Genomic DNA, 16,945 nt, shown 5'->3' on the forward strand with positions numbered 1-16,945 from the left:
CCGGCCCACGGGCCGGATCCGGCCCTTGAAGCCATTTCATCCGGCCCGCGATGGCTTTTCAAAATAGTTCATTAAATATTCAATAAATAAATTGAGTTTCTAAATAAAAAAAAATATCTTGAGTTCAATTTTTCAGATATTATAACAAAACATTTATTTGTTTATTTTGCTTTTGACATACAATGTTGCTAATTCAACGTTTATTAGGATTATGCCTTTGTATTTTTTGAAATGAGTTTATTTCACATCCAAACATTCTTTATGTTTGAATTTAATTCTTATCATTTCAATATTGATGTTATCCGAGATGTTATCAGAAATAATTATTAAACTTGAAAAATATGCCAAAAGATTGCAAAATTCACTGAATTCTAATTTCTTAAAGTTTTGGCTGTTTTTATTTCTAATTGAATTGCTTCTGTTTTGAGGATTTTGATAAAAAAATTCAGAGCAACTTTTCAATGATAAAGTTTTGTTGGGAAAAAAGCTTGAAAAGGCAAATTATTCATATTGAAAATAAAGATCGCTGCAAATATCTAAAAAAATAAAAAAAAACAATCCAGAGAAAATAAAAAATAAGATAACAATTTTTTCATAATCTTCAATAATTCTAAGAAATTTGAAGAATGACGAATCAGATATTTATTTGTATACATTTTTTTTTAAATTTCATTTCTTTAATAAAAATTTGAAAGGTTTGTAAAATATTTGAATATAGGTGCACAACAACGCAAAAATATTTTTTTCGTAGAGAAGATTTGAATCCAAATTTCGTTTTAATAAATTTTATCTTGTCTCGTTGATTTTTCAAACTTGAAAAAAAACTTGCAACGACGAAATTTTGATATTTTTTTTAAGTTAATGATGTCAGGGAATTCAATTTCAATCGACAAAAACAATTACGTTACAATTTTTTCCAAAACAAAATAAAAGTAAATTGTATTTGTTTACTTGAATTAACCTATTAAAATAAATTTTATGAAAAAAATGTTTACTGTTTTTTACTTTCACCAACATTAGTTCCGGCCCGCCTCTGCTTTAGAAAAATCAGATCTGGCCCGCAGGGCCAAAAGGTTGGGCACCCCTGTAACAGACTTTTGAATAGACATTTTTTAAATCGAAATCGCTGCTAACATTTCAAATATCGCTGTGTCTCACGCAATGCCTGTATCAATGGCGCTATTTGAAAAGTTAGCAAAGCGGTTGAACAAATCTTCATTACAGACATTTTCAAGTATCTGTGACGGAAAGTCTGTAAATTGATGACTTTCTACATCTGGCACGCCTGCATCCACCACACACGATCCACACCAAACAAAATGCAATCCACAATCTGACAGTTCTCCTTTCGCCAGTTGATTGTCATTCTTCGCTGAGGAGGAGGAGGAGATTGTTCCGTCGTTGTCTTCGTTTATCACGGAAAATCTGCTGACGAAGTCGCTTTTTTTTGCTCCTGCTGCTGCTTGATTCCACTGTGTTGTGGCCAGATTATTTTGCAGTGCGGTGATATCGATTCCTGCGGGTGTTCCGGAAGCGGGTGTTGAAGGTTGTTTTGGGATTTGCGTGTTTTTTTTTTTCGTGTTGGATCGATTCCGTTCGGAAGGAGGAGGAGGAGCAGCAGCTGCAAGCAAATCAAAATGATGGTGAGTAATTTGGTGCACCACTGATAAGAAGGAAATTTATTGTTGGGATTGTTGCGTTGCAGGACGGGACGATTGAGGAGAACGGCAACGGAACGCCGCAGCTGGCCGGGAGTCCGCTGGAGGGCGGGAATGATGATGTGCTGCCTACGCAGAAGTTGTCTTCCGGGAATGGAGTGCCGGCGGAAGGGCCGCAGCCACCACAGCAGGGCAACGGAAACAGCAACAAGACAGATAACGCGACACTCCCTCCAAACTCGCTGCTGGTGAGTCATTCAATTAGCGTGTGCGCGGGGGTGGTAAGAGAAAGCGGTACGATCTGTTTGTTTGTCCTTTGTAGGTGGACATTTCCGATGCCTTGAGCGAGAAGGAGCGGGTCAAATTTACCGTCCACACGCGCACCAACCTGCCTGGGTTTGCCAAGTCGGACTTTTTGGTGGTGCGGCAGCATGAAGAGTTCGTGTGGCTGCACGACCGGTTCGAGGAGAACGAAGAGTACGCCGGGTACATTATTCCGCCGTGTCCACCGCGGCCGGATTTCGACGCGTCCCGGGAGAAGCTGCAGCGGCTGGGCGAGGGCGAAGGCAACATGACTAAGGAAGAGTTTAAGAAGATGAAGCAGGAACTGGAGGCGGAATATCTGGCGACGTTCAAGAAGACGGTGGCCATGCACGAGGTGTTCCTCACCCGACTGGCCTCCCATCCGGTGTTCCGGAACGATTCCCACTTGAAAGTGTTTCTCGAATTCGACCAGGATCTGTGCGCCAAGCTGAAAAAGAAGATCGACGTGTTTGGTGGGCTGATGCGAAGCATAGGCAAAACCACCGACGAAATCTACCTGGGCGCGACCGTGAAAGACGTCAACGACTTCTTTGAGCACGAGCTGCAATTCCTCGGCGAGTACCACGCGCACCTCAAGGAAGCGGCGCTGCGCACCGAAAAGATGACCAACAAACACAAGGAGGTGGCCGACGCGCACATCCGCTTCTCGTCGGTGCTGACGACGCTGTCCACGGCCGAGCACGGCACCATGGAGAAGTTCCTGGCCAAGACGTCGGACATTTTCGAAAAGATCCGGGTAAGACTCATACACCAACATCCTTAAAAATCTTTAATCCTGCTTTAAATTCCAGAACATGGAAGGTCGCGTCGCCAGCGATCAGGACCTAAAGCTCGGCGACACGCTGCGGTACTACCAGCGCGACAGCAATGCCGCCAAGGCCCTGCTGATCCGCCGGCTACGCTGCCTCGCGGCGTACGAGGCCGCCAACCGGAATCTGGAAAAGGCGCGCGCCAAAAACAAGGACGTTCACGCGGTAAGTTTTTTATTTTTCACTTTGAGATTCTTCAAAAGGCGCGCGAAATCTTTTGTTCAACTAGACTTTTCGCTGAATCAATTTTAACACAAAATCAATCACTCTGTCTTACCCCGCCTTCTCTCGATCTCTGTCTGTCTGCGCCCCCACGTCTGAAGCCAACGGAGGTGCAAGAGGTACTGGATGTGGACCCCCCTTAACAATACCCTTAAACTTGTTGCGTGAAATTTTGCATGAAGTCCCACTAAATTTCCCCCCTTCTTTAAGCTGGTAGTTTCGCTTGAATTAATTATTTTTAGGTTGACGTTGCACCCCGCCCTCACAAATTAGCAGTCCCGACTTTCACCCAATTTCCCAAACTTTGATTTCTCTAATTTTTACAAGCTTAACGAATTAATAATCGAACTTTTGTTTCTTTCTCCAAAAAATAAATAAACATAAAAACAAAAGGCTGAAACGGCGCAAACCCAGGCCTGCGAAAAGTTCGAGGCGATGTCGGCCCGCGGCAAGGAGGAACTGGTGAGCTTCCGGTTGCGTCGCGTTGCGGCGTTCAAGAAGAGGTGAGTTGCAGTTTGAAAAAGAAGAAAGAGATACTGACCACTATACTATCGAGGAAATGATTTAACCGTTACTTCAGGTTAATGTTTTTAGTTTGGTTGAGTTAACATCATTTTTGCTTTATGAGAAAGTGACGTTCTTTCATTTTGAAGCAAAATTTTGACGTAAAGGGCATTTTTTCCAAGAGTTTTATGGAATTCAGCTATGACCAAAGAAAACATTTTCCATAACACAATACAATTTTGACAATTATTGTACAACAGGTTATTAAAATTTCAAAAATCTGTATCTGTAATTGTTCGTTGTGATTATTGCATTCGATCGTAATATTACAATCGTAATTTCTCGACTCGTAAGATTACGATCGTAATTTGTCGATGGTAAGTCGTAATTTGTCGATAGTAGATTGAGATCATTCGATCGTAGTTTCTCGATCTACCATCGACAAATTACGACCGACGATCGAGAAAATCTCGATATGGGTTCGATGCTCGTCTTCAAAAATTTCAAAAAAATTAAAAACTTTAAAAAATTTAAAAATTTCAATTTCAAAAATTTTAAAGATTTCAAAAATTTCAAAATTTTTAAAAATTTCAAAATTTTTAAAAACTTCAAAAATATCAAAATTTCAAAGATTTTAAAAAAATTCAAAAATTTCAAAAATTCAAAAATTTTAAAAAAATCAAAAATTTCCACAAAATCAAAATGAAAAAAAATAAAATAAATAAATAAAAAATTCCGATGTTTTGATTATTATTATTATTATTATTATTTTATATTTTGTATGGGACTTTGGATAATCGAATCACGAACCAATTTTTTTTTTTCGTTTTTTTCCTTTTTCTTGTTTTAAACATCAAATTTAAGTTCTGCGACCCCATTTTTATCAAATTTGAATAGTGTATTGCCTGTTGAATAATAAAATGCATTTTTTCAATATTTCATCTTGGATTAAAAAAAATATCACTTCAGCTTGACAATCAAAAATTGAACAACGATTTTTTTTTTCGTGATTTGATTATTCAAATTTTTTATTTTTTTTTTATTTTTAAAAATTTTCAAATATTTGAATTTTTTGAATTTTTTTAAATTGATTTAGATTTATTTTATTTTGTAACTTTTTCACAGTAAAAAATAAACTTGATTTTTTTATATTCCATTTAAATAAAAAATATTTAATAAAAAATGTATTACAAATTACGATCGTAATTTCTCGACTCACGATCGAGATTTCTCGATAGTAAAATTACGATCGTAATCTCTCGATGGTAAGTCGTAATTTGTCGATGGTAGATCGAGATTTGTCGATGGTAAATCGTAATCTTACTATCGAGAAATCTCGATCGTGAGTCGAGAAATTACGATCGTAATATTAAGATCGAATGCAATAATCACCACGGTTAATTCTCGTTGTTGGATATGTTAAAGAAGAAAAATGTCATCTTTGAGCTTTGACTATTCTAGAGCAACATTTGAAGGGGGCGGTACGATGTTTTTCTTACGGCCTTTTATTACAAGTGTTTGAATGGGAAGAAAGGTCGTAAGAGAAATGTCGTGCAGCTCCTTACAATTATTGCTTCTATAAGAGGAAAAAAGTATCGGTATATCGGTCAAAATCTATTTGGCAGTGTTGCCAATTTTCGAAAAAAAAATCATAATGTTCGAAAACAGTGGGAAAAAAATCCAAAAAGTTATTTTGACTATATTTTCAGACGTGGAATTCAATTTTCAATCGAAAAGTGCTGCCATGCAATGTTTTCAAGTTATTCGCCATCATAAAAATATTTTTTGCTAAATAAATAACTAACTTTTTACCTGTAAAAGTAATGACCAAGCATCCCAAAAATATGTACTCGAAAGTATCAGAATATTTACTATAAATTAGCTGCAATTACATTGAAAATTGGTTGCTGATTTATGGTCACTCAAAAAGAATCGAAGCTTTTTTGGTGATGCAGAGAAAACTGCAAGAAAACAATTTTTAGTAACTGTTCCATGAAAACATTAAGCAAAAGAAAACCTACAAAACTGGCAACACTTCCAATTGAATTTTGACCAACTTGTGCCAAAACACAAATGATAGTCCAATAAAGCTTTCTAGTCAAAAATTCATCAACACATTCGAATTATGTTCACATGGCAGCTGCGGGTTCGTTTGCATCAGATTTGCTATCTCTGTCTAGCAAAAGATTTTTGTCAGACGAGTTCTAGCTACTTTGTTTTACTGACCGCCCGACATGTCCGCCAACATATTTCGCAGGAGACAGCTCGAGCTCGATCATAGTTTGCATCAGGGCACTGTGACGAGTTGTTCGTCATTTTTGGGTTAAATTATATTTTTTCACTGGGCCTGGAAAGCCAAAATTTTATTTTTTCGCTTTTGGAGTGTTTTTGATACCCCTGACTCAAGGCGGTTTCAAAAATACCCAAAAGCAAAAAAAATGAAAATATCGTTTTTGAACCTTTAAAAAAACTCCAGATATTAGTCATTCTCCGCCAACTCACACAGCAGTTGCCCAGACTCCACTTGAGCTGCGTTTTGTCCTAAGGGGTTATTTTGGTACCCTAATCACGAATTCGAGGTCCATTTTTCGATTTCTCGCGACGGAGGGGCGGTACAACCCCTTTCATTTTTGAACATTAGAAAAAAGACGTGTTTTTGAATAATTTGCTATCCGAAATGAAAAAAAATACTCTGCAAAATTACAAAAAAAAAAACTCTATTTTAAAATGCAAAAATAACCCTTCTGAGTTATTGCAGATTCGAAAAGTACATAAAGTATTCCATAAAATAAAATGTCTCCTTTTTTACAGTGTACGAAAAATGGCAGAGGGTTTGAAACCATTTTTGTGTATTTTTCAATGAAAAATACGTTTTTTCCGAATATAAATATAGTTCCTTTGACACCAAAATTCCAATTCATAACAATTTCAGTCTTTTTTCGAAAATTCACGAGGTATCGAAAAAAATTCCTCGGATTCGTGATCAGTGACCAAAATTACCAGTTGGCCCACAAACGCTTTCAAATGATTGCTGGCCCATGCAGCACTGCACGCGCAATAATTAGAGAGGTTGAGAGAGTAAGAAAAAGAGAGAATATCGACTGCTTGAGTGTCGCGCTCGGTTTCGTTCGTTTCAATTTTGTGTGCGTTCACTGACGGTCGCTTCGAAATTACGACCATGACAGCTGACAGGCGCTCTGTTGGAGCACTCAAATATTATCAATATTACAGAACAAATTCTGAAGTAATGTTAAGATTAGTTTTGCCAAACCAATTTTTCTAAACAAATATTCTGTATTTTTTTCTCCTTTCAAAACCAAAAATTTAAAATCACAAACAGCTTAATCGAACTGGCCGAGCTGGAGATGAAGCACGCCAAAACGCAGTACGAGTTTCTGCGCCAGTCGCTCCTCTCGCTGCAGGAGATTGTCTAGAGGTTCCGTGTAGGTGGCTCTTAAAAGCAAAGAACGGGGCCCGCACCAGTGCATTTCGAGAGAACAACAAAGAAAGATTTAACATGGTTAACAAGGTTTGTCCGTGCGTGTGAGCGAGAATGTGAGATTGTGTGGACATCCGGAACCATATATCCCGGAAGCGAGATCGTGCGGATATCAGAATGATGACAAAAACATACGTGACTGTCTGAGGGGTTTTGAGAATAGTAAACCTTTGTTGAAGATTTATAGAACAACAACTTCAACAAAAAAATACGACATAGACTCACCGCGCGCCTATGGTCTCGTAGGTAAATATCTCTTATCGTACACATACATGCATACATACAAACAGACACACATACATATACAACACGTGAAAATTTCGAACAAATCGGTCACCCAAAAACAGCTTTACGATGGCTAGGAGGAGAGGTTAGGAAGTACGAACCGGTGTCGTTGCTAACGAAAGAACAATAATCGAATATATCGGGAGAAAATTGTAACAAAATTTACGTTTTGAAGAGAGATAAACAAAACACAACTTCAGTAGACGAGGATAGATTAGGAAAAGGGAAAAGTTTAGTTTGGAGACGCTGGCGACGAAAAAAGAAGTTCCATTTGTTTCGTTATCTTTTCTAAGAAAACTAATTAAAATCTTTTTATATTCTATTTAACCAAACATTCTGGTTTATTTTGTTATCTGAATATATCTTCTACATATATACAAACACACATTTAACTGAATGCTGCGTGTTCGCGTTTGTTGACATTTTTTTCGTTTTTAAAAACTCTCATTTTCAAAATGTAGAACAACTGATAAAATAGCTAAACAACAACAAAAAAAGTATTTTTCGATTCCGAATTGCAACCCTATTAGGCGAAACAAAGCTAACTAACTATTTTTATTGATTATTTTTTATAAGCTAAACTGAATATATTTATGAAATGTAGCAAAGTGAAAAATATAACAAAACAAAAACAATAAGAAGACTACGTCTATAATTTGCGTTGTTTATACTCGTTACTCAAGATCGCGATGAGGAAAGGCAAGCAGCATCATAGTGAGCAAAAGGTAATCAAAGATACGAAACTGAAAAAGGGGAAAGATGATATCACAACTGAAACATTCTTTCTTTTTACGAACTATTATTAAAATTATTATTATTATATTATTAATATTATTATTGTATTTCAATTCGATGGGAAATAATAAAATATTATGTATATCATTGTGACAAAAATTTAAATTTTCAGATTTTGGCACTTTTTCGCTTATCCGAAAGCCTGGCATTATTCGTTCTGCATGCTTAACAAAATCTTAATTTAACAATTCTACCAAATAATAAACTTTGCATGAAATTATTCTAACAACCTTACTAACAAAATTTTCTCAATCCACCGCTTTAACTCGGGTTGCTCTTCATCGAGCAATACCCTCGTTTAAGTTGACAAGCAAAAAAATACGTCGATTTCCTACCGACATTTTGCGATGAAAAAAGTAGTGTCTCTTTTTTGCGAAACTCGAATATCACTTTGGAAATAAAATACCAAATTATGGTATGGCGGCTCTTTCGACCGACAAAAGCTAGTTGAGGGACTGAACTGGATCGCAAAACGCTTTTGGTTTATTTTTGCCTTCCTCACCCCAATGAGGAAAGGCTAGAAAATCACTCGAAAAATGAACTTCGCAATTTGACCTCGTAGACATGTATAAATATCGACTCAGAGTTTGTGGTGGGATGTTGATCAAAAAATTGTCACTCGATTATCTCGGCACTGGCTAAACCGATTCTGTCTGTTTTGGGATCATTCGATCTGTCTTGGGGTCCTATAAGTCGCTATTGAAAATTATAAAGTTTAGTAAAGTACTTCAAAAGTAATGCTAAAAAACTATTTTGACTAAACTTCGGAAGATTGTAAAACGGGTGGTTTTAGAGGGAAAAAAACCACAATGTTATACATTTTTAGAAGGGTATTCAAAAGACCTTTCCAAAAGGGCCAAAAACATTGAAGATCTGACAATCCTTTCAAAAGCTATTAACAATTTAGTGTTATTTCCAAACTTTTTTTATGCTGAATCTCAAATATGTTGATGAATGAATGTCAGGAAGGCACCAACCACCTCGAGGTGGATTAAGGAACGCTTTATCCAAAAACAACATCGCAATGCAACGCTTACAGATGATTTGCCAGGAAATTGGTGAAATCGATGAAAGTATAATTCAAGCAAAACACTGTAAAGAGTGTAAACAAAGAGTCTGTCCTGTTCACGTCAGTTGATGTTTATATTTGGAATGAGCAAGATAGACTCAAAGACACTTCGGCTTTGGCCCCTTTACATTGTTTTGCTTGAATTCACCTTTCCTGCTGACAAACTTTTGATACCTAAAAAACCGGCGTACCTAAGGAATTGGAAGTTTTCATTTCGAACAAAAAAACCTTGAAATGAGCAACTCTCTACGAAATCGGCCGATTTCGACAATTTTTATTTTTTGTATTTTTTTATTTGACTTAAACTTTGTGGGGGCCTTCCCTATGACCAATAAGCTATTTTGCGTCATTGGTTCACCCATACAAGTCTCCATACAATTTTGGCTGCTGTCCATACAAAAATGGTATGTAAATATTCAAGACTAGCATTTTAAATGGGCGTAATATTCAATGAATGGCCCTTTTAAAATGTTAGTCTTGTTTTAAAAATTTTCATAATATTTTTTTCGAAAAGATCGGAAAATTTCACGTTTGTTTCATGCATTAACATTGAAAATCGGACCATTAGTTGCTGAGATATTCGATTGCAAATTCAATTTTGCATTAAAAAATAATGTCAAACTTGTTTTTGCATAAAACTTCGATTTTTTCCAAAAATCACTATTTTTTCAAAAATTCATAACTCGGCGGCAGATTTTTTTACCATGTTTCTCTATGGCCTCAAAAGTTGCGGATTTTTGTCCCCTAAAACATATCAAAAAATCTCGAAAATCAAAAAATACGTATTTTGGGAAATTGAGTTTTAGTGAAAAAACTCAAAAGTTACAGCTGTTTGAATATTTACATACCATTTTTGTATGGACAGCTGCCAAAATTGTATGGAGACTTGTATGGGTGAACCAAGGACGAAAAATAGCTTATTTGGTCATAGGGAAGGCCCCCCCAAAGTTTGAGTCAAATCAAATGGTACAAAAAATAAAAATGGTCGAAATCGGCCGATTTTGTAGAGAGTTGCTCACAGTATCATTTTGCTTTGTTTGCGAGGTTGCCGCAAACAAGTTTGCGAGTTTGGCAAACTGTAAAACACCAAAAGTGCAAGTTTGTTTGTTTGTCATAGTTTAATACCGCCTTTAAACTCAAGTTTGACCAAGTATGAGTCCAAGATGGCGGCCAAAATGGCGATGATGAAATGTTGAAAAAATGCTTTTTGTTTGATTTGGAAATAAAAAAAATACAAAAAAATAAATCTTTTAAAAACAAATCAGCTGAATCACACAACTATTTCAGAAATTTTAATAAAAAAACTTCTTTCATCAACCCGACCGTTAAGCCCCTGGAATCTCTCGAGAGATTTCGCGCCCGGCTTTCGTGCCTTAGCTTTAATAGCCATTATTACTAAATCTTAAAACAAGAAGAAAAAAGCAAAAAATCACAAAATAAAACACTCTTTCCGAAATCCATCCCATAAATTCCGCAACCCTCTGCTTCACCTCCCCGGTGGAAAACTTGTCACGTCCCTAAACCTGCCTTTGAGAGAGAGAAAGATCGTAAAATATGACGATTGCGCGAGCCAAAAGGCAATAACAAGCAGATCTTGCCACAATCTTTTAAAAGTTTTTTACGTCGCGACGCACTCTCCATCGAACACCGATCTAGCGGCCTACTCCGATTCCGACTGCGTTACTACGAAGCGCGGTAGCGCGCGATGTCGACCCACTAATCCTTCTCAATTACATTCAAAATATACTCATCAGAAACTATAAATTCTCCGAAATGATATCTTTATTCGACGACGAGCTTGCTCGCTCACGCGAGAATTCTTATTTTTATTCTTTTGGAAGAAAGTCGTCGACGAGAGAGTGGCTTTAGTGACTCGAGAAAGGGGCAAAAAGATAAACAAATAAAGGATCATAATCGGATTTTTAAAATACACTGATATAATTTATACGCCTCTTGAGAGAGGTCTTTCACTCTGTGCGACGACACACACTCGAGAAAAGGGGGAGAGCTATTATAAACTCATTATATTTATTAAGTAGCAAGCGGTGAAAATTCCTCTCAAGAGACCCGCCGCCCCGTCAAGCCCATTATCCAAGTGTAAACAAAGCACTCCGCGAAGGGGCATTCCACTCGGAATCAAACGCGCGAAAATCCAGACGGATTGCTGCGATCAATCAAGTTTTGAGACAGGCAGCGCACCTGGTGGCGCGATCGCGAACCAACCCAAACTGTCAAAAATCGGTTGCCGTGGCGAAAGAAACGACGAACGAACATGTTGTGGAAATAGACCGTGACAGTTTCTTCATGTACCGAGCGCGCTCGCGTCACGCCAACATGTGTGTGTGTGCCGAGACGAACGTGCCAAATCTTTGTTTATGGTTCCCCGGGATTATCCGGGAAAACGGAGGAACGGCTCATTGCAATCGCTGCATGCGCAGTCAACGTCGTCGGCGGCGACTAGGTTAGGGTCGGCAGAAAGGTTGACAGACAGTTCCGTGTTTTTGAGGATGTGCGAGCTTTGGTTTATTGTTTTTCTTTTTTGGCTTCTCCTTTACACGACCGATTTGTCACGGGTTCAATTAGGCGTAGAGAATGGAATGCACGGATTTGGGTTCGAGCCGCAGCTGGGTCGTGCCGCGGTCCGGATCCCTGATGGTCAACTCGCAGGGTGTGGATTTCCTGTTGAGCATAGAAAGTGTCAATCGTAGTAGACGCTGTCAATCTTTGATTTTGATTGATAGAAAAACAAAACTTACTTGTTGTAAAATACCAGGGTCGTCAGCTTGTCGCTACGCTCAAAGCCTACCACGATCACGCCCGAGTCGCTGCTGCTGGTTTCGATCCGCGTCGATCCCTCCGTAATAAACCGGGAAAAGTGACCCAAACCGTAGAAGATGGGCTGTTTGTACACCTCTTCGCCGGAGGTCGCATTTACGACCACGGCTGTTTCGACGTAGTTATTGGCATAGTTGGGACCTCCAATCTCGTTCAGCAGCAGGTTCCAGTCGATCCATCCGTTGACGCTGTGCTGAAGATCTTGCAGGATGTAGGTTATGTAGGATTCGGCGCGATCCCATGAGCCAAGGATCGGACCATGGGTTTGGAAGGGTTTATCCCCTAACGAAGCTTCCGTGTTGAAGAGCAGCTTATCCGGGTATTGCTTAGCTGCCTGATCGAGAAGAGCAGCTGGCGTTACGCCATCCCAGTACCAATGAACGGCAAGTCCGTCCAGATACTGGGTAGCATTTAGATGACCCTGATCCATTTGCGAAAACCACCATGGAAACGTGTACCGTTGATCATCGCCAGCAAACAGTTTCACGTCTTTAAATGCGGAATTCCTCAATGCTGGTCCGAGATTCTCCCCAACCCACTTGCCTTGTTCAATAGCGGTCCAACCAAGGCTCATAAACCGTATAAACAGAAATCCAATCACCGCATTCATCGGTTCATTCCCCGTTGAGATCGCCCAATAGTCCAACCCGGCGTCCTTCATCAGCTGCAAATACCGAATGTGGTAATCTGCCCACGTCTGGAAGTACTCCGTCTTCAACCGGCTCGATCCACTCCAGTCGTTATTCGATTTCATCCACCGTGGCGGACTCCACGCCGCTCCCATGATCTTAACATCCCGATTCTCCGCCACCTCCATCAACTCCTTGATCTGCGCGATCTTCACCACGTCCCGATCATCCAGCTTGGTAAAGTTGCTCAACCCCGCATCATCCACCGGCACCTCATTGTAAGCCCACGGCTTCAAGTCAAAGTCACAACCCCCAATCGGGATCCTCATCAAGCTATACCCGATCCCCACCTTCTTCGAGTAATACGACCGGTACAAGCTCTTCCTCAACTCCGGCTTCAACAGCCCCAAATTGTACGCCACCGCCCCCGTAAACGCACCCCCAAACCCAACAACGCGCTGAAACTTCCTCCCCCGGTTCACCGTAACCGTAACCTCCCGGGTCGCCCTCACAACCCTTCGCCCGTTCGTCCTCATCACCACCGGCAAAAACTCCACCCTACTCGCGTTCACAAAGCGCCCTCTCGCCTCCCTAAACCTCGCGCCATCCCGACCACTCGACACCAGCACAAACTCCCCGGCCACCTTTGGTGCCTCAAACTCCAACGTATCGCAGTAGGTCGCGTTGCAAACGCAAACCGACCCGCTCGGGTACTGACGTAACGCACATGGCAGCGACGCACCGGCTGGAAAACCGAAAAAGCTGCGTTACATCACACGCTGGGAGTAGTAGGCCATGCCCGCCATAAGGGGGTACTCACCGGTCAAGCTGGCTGATCCAGCGGCCCAGAGGAGGGCGCACGCTGCGATCAAGTTCAAGTGCGGCATGGAATTTTACGTGAAATTGACGATCGGATCAACGCGCACAACTTGGAGGCTCGATTTGGACTGAGTTGATATGTTGTTGCAAATGGAAAGGAAATGAACAATAAAACAAAACACTTGAAGTGAGAGCATGGAACGGAGAGAAAGAGAGTCGTAATTTGTGATAAGAGGTGGTTTAAGCGATGAGAGAAGGTGATATGTGCCGATGTTAGTAAACATTGTGAGAGAATGGAGAGAGTTTTAAGGCAGATGGCCTTGGCGTTGTTGGATTATCTCTGATAAGGAATTGTTTGATAGGGTAATGAAATGTTTGAATTCAGAGCAAAATTTCTAAAACAAACCATTCTAGAGCACTTTTCATAACCTAGCTTGTCAACGACCAAGCAAAACTTCTTTCCCCTTTATTCAATCATTTTGCGATCCAGATACGACCTTTTGAAACAGTACGTTAGATCGGAAAAAAAATCAACTGTCCAAATTTCCGTCTACCCATTTTTGTCTTCCTTACTGAAGTAAGGAATCACTCGATAAATAGACACCTTAGGAATAAGCCTTAGTGACTCACCTTCACAGATACATATCGACTCAGAATCAAAAAATTAACGTATATCTGTAAGTGCGGGCGTTCCGACAAGCCTATCCAAAGATTTAGCACTAGGGTAAAATTTATGGAACATTTGAATCAAATCAAATTTGTCGATCTTCGCTTGCTTGACATTCCTCTCTTTGTCGGTTCTTGTCAATAAATAAAAAAAGGTCAAGTAATGGATCACGAAAAGATTTCTTGTTGCTTGCTGGATGAAAAAATTCAAGTAATTTAGATTTGCTTAGACTGGTACAAATATTTTTTGAAGTTTTTGTCAGCTTCCCAAATGCAAATTCTTAAAAAAAATCAAAGAAATCTAAGTAATGAAACCTAAATATTCTAGAATTAAAAAGTTCACAAATGCAAAAAAAAAATATTCACGTACAAATTCAGCAATTATTAAATTTCAAATAAAAAAAAAGTTCAAAAATCTAAGGGTTATGACAATATTATTACTTGATTCGTGTTCGATTATCCAAAGCCTTCGCCAAAATTCCCAAAAATGCTCCAAAATGGTCTGATTTTCTATAATTTATGGCGGCATTTTAGAATTTAAAATTTGAGGAATCAATAATTCAAAAAAATAGCATACAAAATTCAAAGAGCTTGAAAACTTAACAAGTTTTTAATCTTTTAAATTCTTTTAAATTATTAAATTTTTGAAATTTTAATTTTTAAGTTTTTTGAATTAAATTTTTTTAATTTAATGTTTGAGAATTTGAAAATTCAAGAATTTATGAATTTACGAGTAAAGGAATTTAAGAATTAAAAATTTTAAGAATTCAAGAATTTACTGATTTAGGAATTTTAGAATTTTTAATTTTAGAATTTCAAGAATTTTAGAATTTTAGAATTGTAGAATTGTAGAGTTTTGGATTTTAAATTTTAAGAATTTAAAAATTTTAGAATTGTAGAATTGTAGGGTTGTAGCGTTGTAGAATTGTAGAATTGTAGAATTGTAGAATTTTAGAATTTTAGAATTTTAGAATCTTAGAATTTTAGAATTTGAGAATTTGAGAATTTTAGAATTTGAGAATTTTAGAATTTTAGAATCTTAACATTTTAGAATTTCAGAATTTTAAAATTTTAGGATTTCAGAATTTCAAAATTTTAGAATTTTAGAATTTTAGGATTTTAGAATTTTATATTTTTAGAATTTTAGAATATTAAAATTTTAGAATTTTAGCATCTCAGAATTTTGAAATTTTGAAAAGTTAGAATTTTAGAATATTAGAATTTTAGAATCATAGAATTTTAGAATTTTAAGAATTTCAGAATTGTAGAATTGTAGAGTTGCAGAGTTGTAGAATTGTAGAATTTTAGTATTTTAAAATTTTGAAATTTTAGAATATTATATTTTCAGAATTTTAGAATTTCAGAATTTTAAAATTTAAAAATTTCAGAATTTTAGAATTTTAGAATTTTAGAATTTTTGAATTTTTAAATTTTTGAATTTTTGAATTTTTGAATTTTTGAATTTTTGAATTTTAGAATTTTAGAATTTGAGAATTTGAGAATTTGAGAATTTGAGAATTTAAGAATTTGAGAATTTTAGAATTTTAGAGGAGTTGCTGCCAATGGGTCATCGAGTGCGGATCGTTGTGCCTCGCGTGTGCGATTTTTTGTGTTTTTTTGGCTGTTTTGAGAAATATTTGTTCCATATTTTGTGTGATTCGGTCCACTTTGGTGCTGGAATTGGTTTTGAAGTCGAGTTTCCGGTGGTTTTGTGTTTGAATCCCGTTAAATTTGATTTTTCTATTAGTTTTTTTTGTCCATATTGATGATCTGCGCGGCGTCGGTTCAATTCGGTTCGGTGTGTGTTTGTGTATTAGTGTCGTCGGAAAGAAAAAGGAATGAGCTTGGTTGCCTGTATGCGTGCGTTGTTCAGCGATGACACGAGGTTACAGCGGGTTACATATGTGCCAGCGCAGATTGCGTTGGTGTAAGTGCGGTGGACACGGTAACGGGACTCTGAACGAAAGGAAAGGGGCGAAGGAGACGCGCAGCACTCACGAGTCTGAGAGAGCAGAGCGGCATCATTTTTGTCGGCAAGTTTTGTGGCAAACTTTGTGATCGTGGCGTGAGACTGGTGTCGGCGGGAGCAGCGGCAGAAACTGGTGAGGAAATTCCAATAGGAATTCAGAGTGAGAGAGTGCACGTATGAGGGTTTGCGTGTTTGCATGTGAGAGTAAAATTGAGCTAGATTCAGTGTTGCCGGATTGTCCAATATTTTTTGAATCCTATATTATTTTTTTTCCATAATTTATACGCGTTGACTTTTGCGGAACAATCGGCTACTAAATGAGGAACTACTAAACGGTTAAGTGAATTCGCTACAATGTGGATTAAAGCCGTGTGTGTGTGTGTGTGTGTGTGTGTGTGTGTGTGTGTGTGTTTGCGTGTGTTTGCTTGTTTGTATTTTCTGTGTCAGTGTTTTTATTTTCAGAGTATATCAGTTCATTCGGTGCCGTTAAACGTTCCGTGTCGTGGTCGGTTCTCCCCGCTAAGTAATTCCGTAATTATCGTTTCGTACCGCCGGTTTGTCGTTCCATGTGATTAGATCTGATCGAAAAGTTGTTTATTTTTATCCGGCTTCGATTCGAGCGCGTCAGCCTTATTGTAATCATCGGTTTTATCTCTTTTCCGTGCGTGGTTGATTCGACTTTACATTGCTTTTAAATATTTTCTCAATCTTCTCAATGACTTAATACTATTCTTTTGCCGCGAAATAATTCAAAATCGGTCGATAATTAAAAATGTTTCTCTTGTGATTAATTAGATCATCACGATTGGGTGCGCGTCACGGTCGTCTCGCAGGATTTTCGTTGCCTTTTCCGTCTTTGTTG

The 16,945-nt window shown here is 38.2% G+C and overlaps 2 protein-coding genes across 4 annotated transcripts; one reads left to right on the top strand and one right to left on the bottom strand.

Moving 5' to 3' along the window:
- The first annotated feature begins 1,363 nt into the window (after positions 1-1,363).
- LOC120431826 (sorting nexin-32) lies at positions 1,364-7,991 on the top strand. 2 transcript variants are annotated; one of them, XM_039596952.2, is made up of 7 exons: positions 1,364-1,643; positions 1,706-1,906; positions 1,981-2,718; positions 2,774-2,956; positions 3,115-3,132; positions 3,407-3,516; positions 6,858-7,991. In XM_039596952.2, exons 1-7 carry the CDS (start codon positions 1,638-1,640, stop codon positions 6,949-6,951), a joined length of 1,350 nt encoding a protein of 449 aa, XP_039452886.1. In that variant the 5' UTR covers positions 1,364-1,637; the 3' UTR covers positions 6,952-7,991. The 2 variants fall into 2 exon arrangements, with proteins under 2 accessions (XP_039452886.1, XP_039452894.1); XM_039596960.2 differs by lacking the exon at positions 3,115-3,132.
- Positions 7,992-11,656: 3,665 nt separating this feature from the next.
- Positions 11,657-13,610, bottom strand: LOC120432131 (lysosomal acid glucosylceramidase-like). 2 transcript variants are annotated; one of them, XM_039597264.2, is made up of 3 exons: positions 13,450-13,610; positions 11,922-13,374; positions 11,657-11,844 (listed from the first exon to the last, which is right to left on the bottom strand). In XM_039597264.2, exons 1-3 carry the CDS (start codon positions 13,514-13,516, stop codon positions 11,745-11,747), a joined length of 1,620 nt encoding a protein of 539 aa, XP_039453198.1. In that variant the 5' UTR covers positions 13,517-13,610; the 3' UTR covers positions 11,657-11,744. The 2 variants fall into 2 exon arrangements, with proteins under 2 accessions (XP_039453198.1, XP_039453202.1); XM_039597268.1 differs by having other exon boundaries at positions 11,922-13,391; positions 13,450-13,596.
- Positions 13,611-16,945: the final 3,335 nt, after the last annotated feature.

The sequence above is a fragment of the Culex pipiens genome, chromosome 1 (genome assembly GCF_016801865.2).
Source record: "Culex pipiens pallens isolate TS chromosome 1, TS_CPP_V2, whole genome shotgun sequence".
NCBI lineage: Eukaryota > Metazoa > Arthropoda > Insecta > Diptera > Culicidae > Culex > Culex pipiens.

Excerpts from the sequence above, each read along its gene's own strand:
- LOC120431826 (XM_039596952.2), top strand. Across the intron at positions 1,907-1,980 it reads TCCCTCCAAACTCGCTGCTG|GTGGACATTTCCGATGCCTT; the intron begins GTGAGTCATTCA and ends TGTCCTTTGTAG. Across the intron at positions 3,517-6,857 it reads GTTGCGGCGTTCAAGAAGAG|CTTAATCGAACTGGCCGAGC; the intron begins GTGAGTTGCAGT and ends AATCACAAACAG.
- LOC120432131 (XM_039597264.2), bottom strand. The coding sequence starts at position 13,516 with ATGCCGCACTTGAACTTGATCGCAGCGTGCGCCCTCCTCTGGGCCGCT. Across the intron at positions 13,375-13,449 it reads TGGATCAGCCAGCTTGACCG|CCGGTGCGTCGCTGCCATGT; the intron begins GTGAGTACCCCC and ends TCGGTTTTCCAG. Across the intron at positions 11,845-11,921 it reads ACCCTGGTATTTTACAACAA|GAAATCCACACCCTGCGAGT; the intron begins GTAAGTTTTGTT and ends TATGCTCAACAG.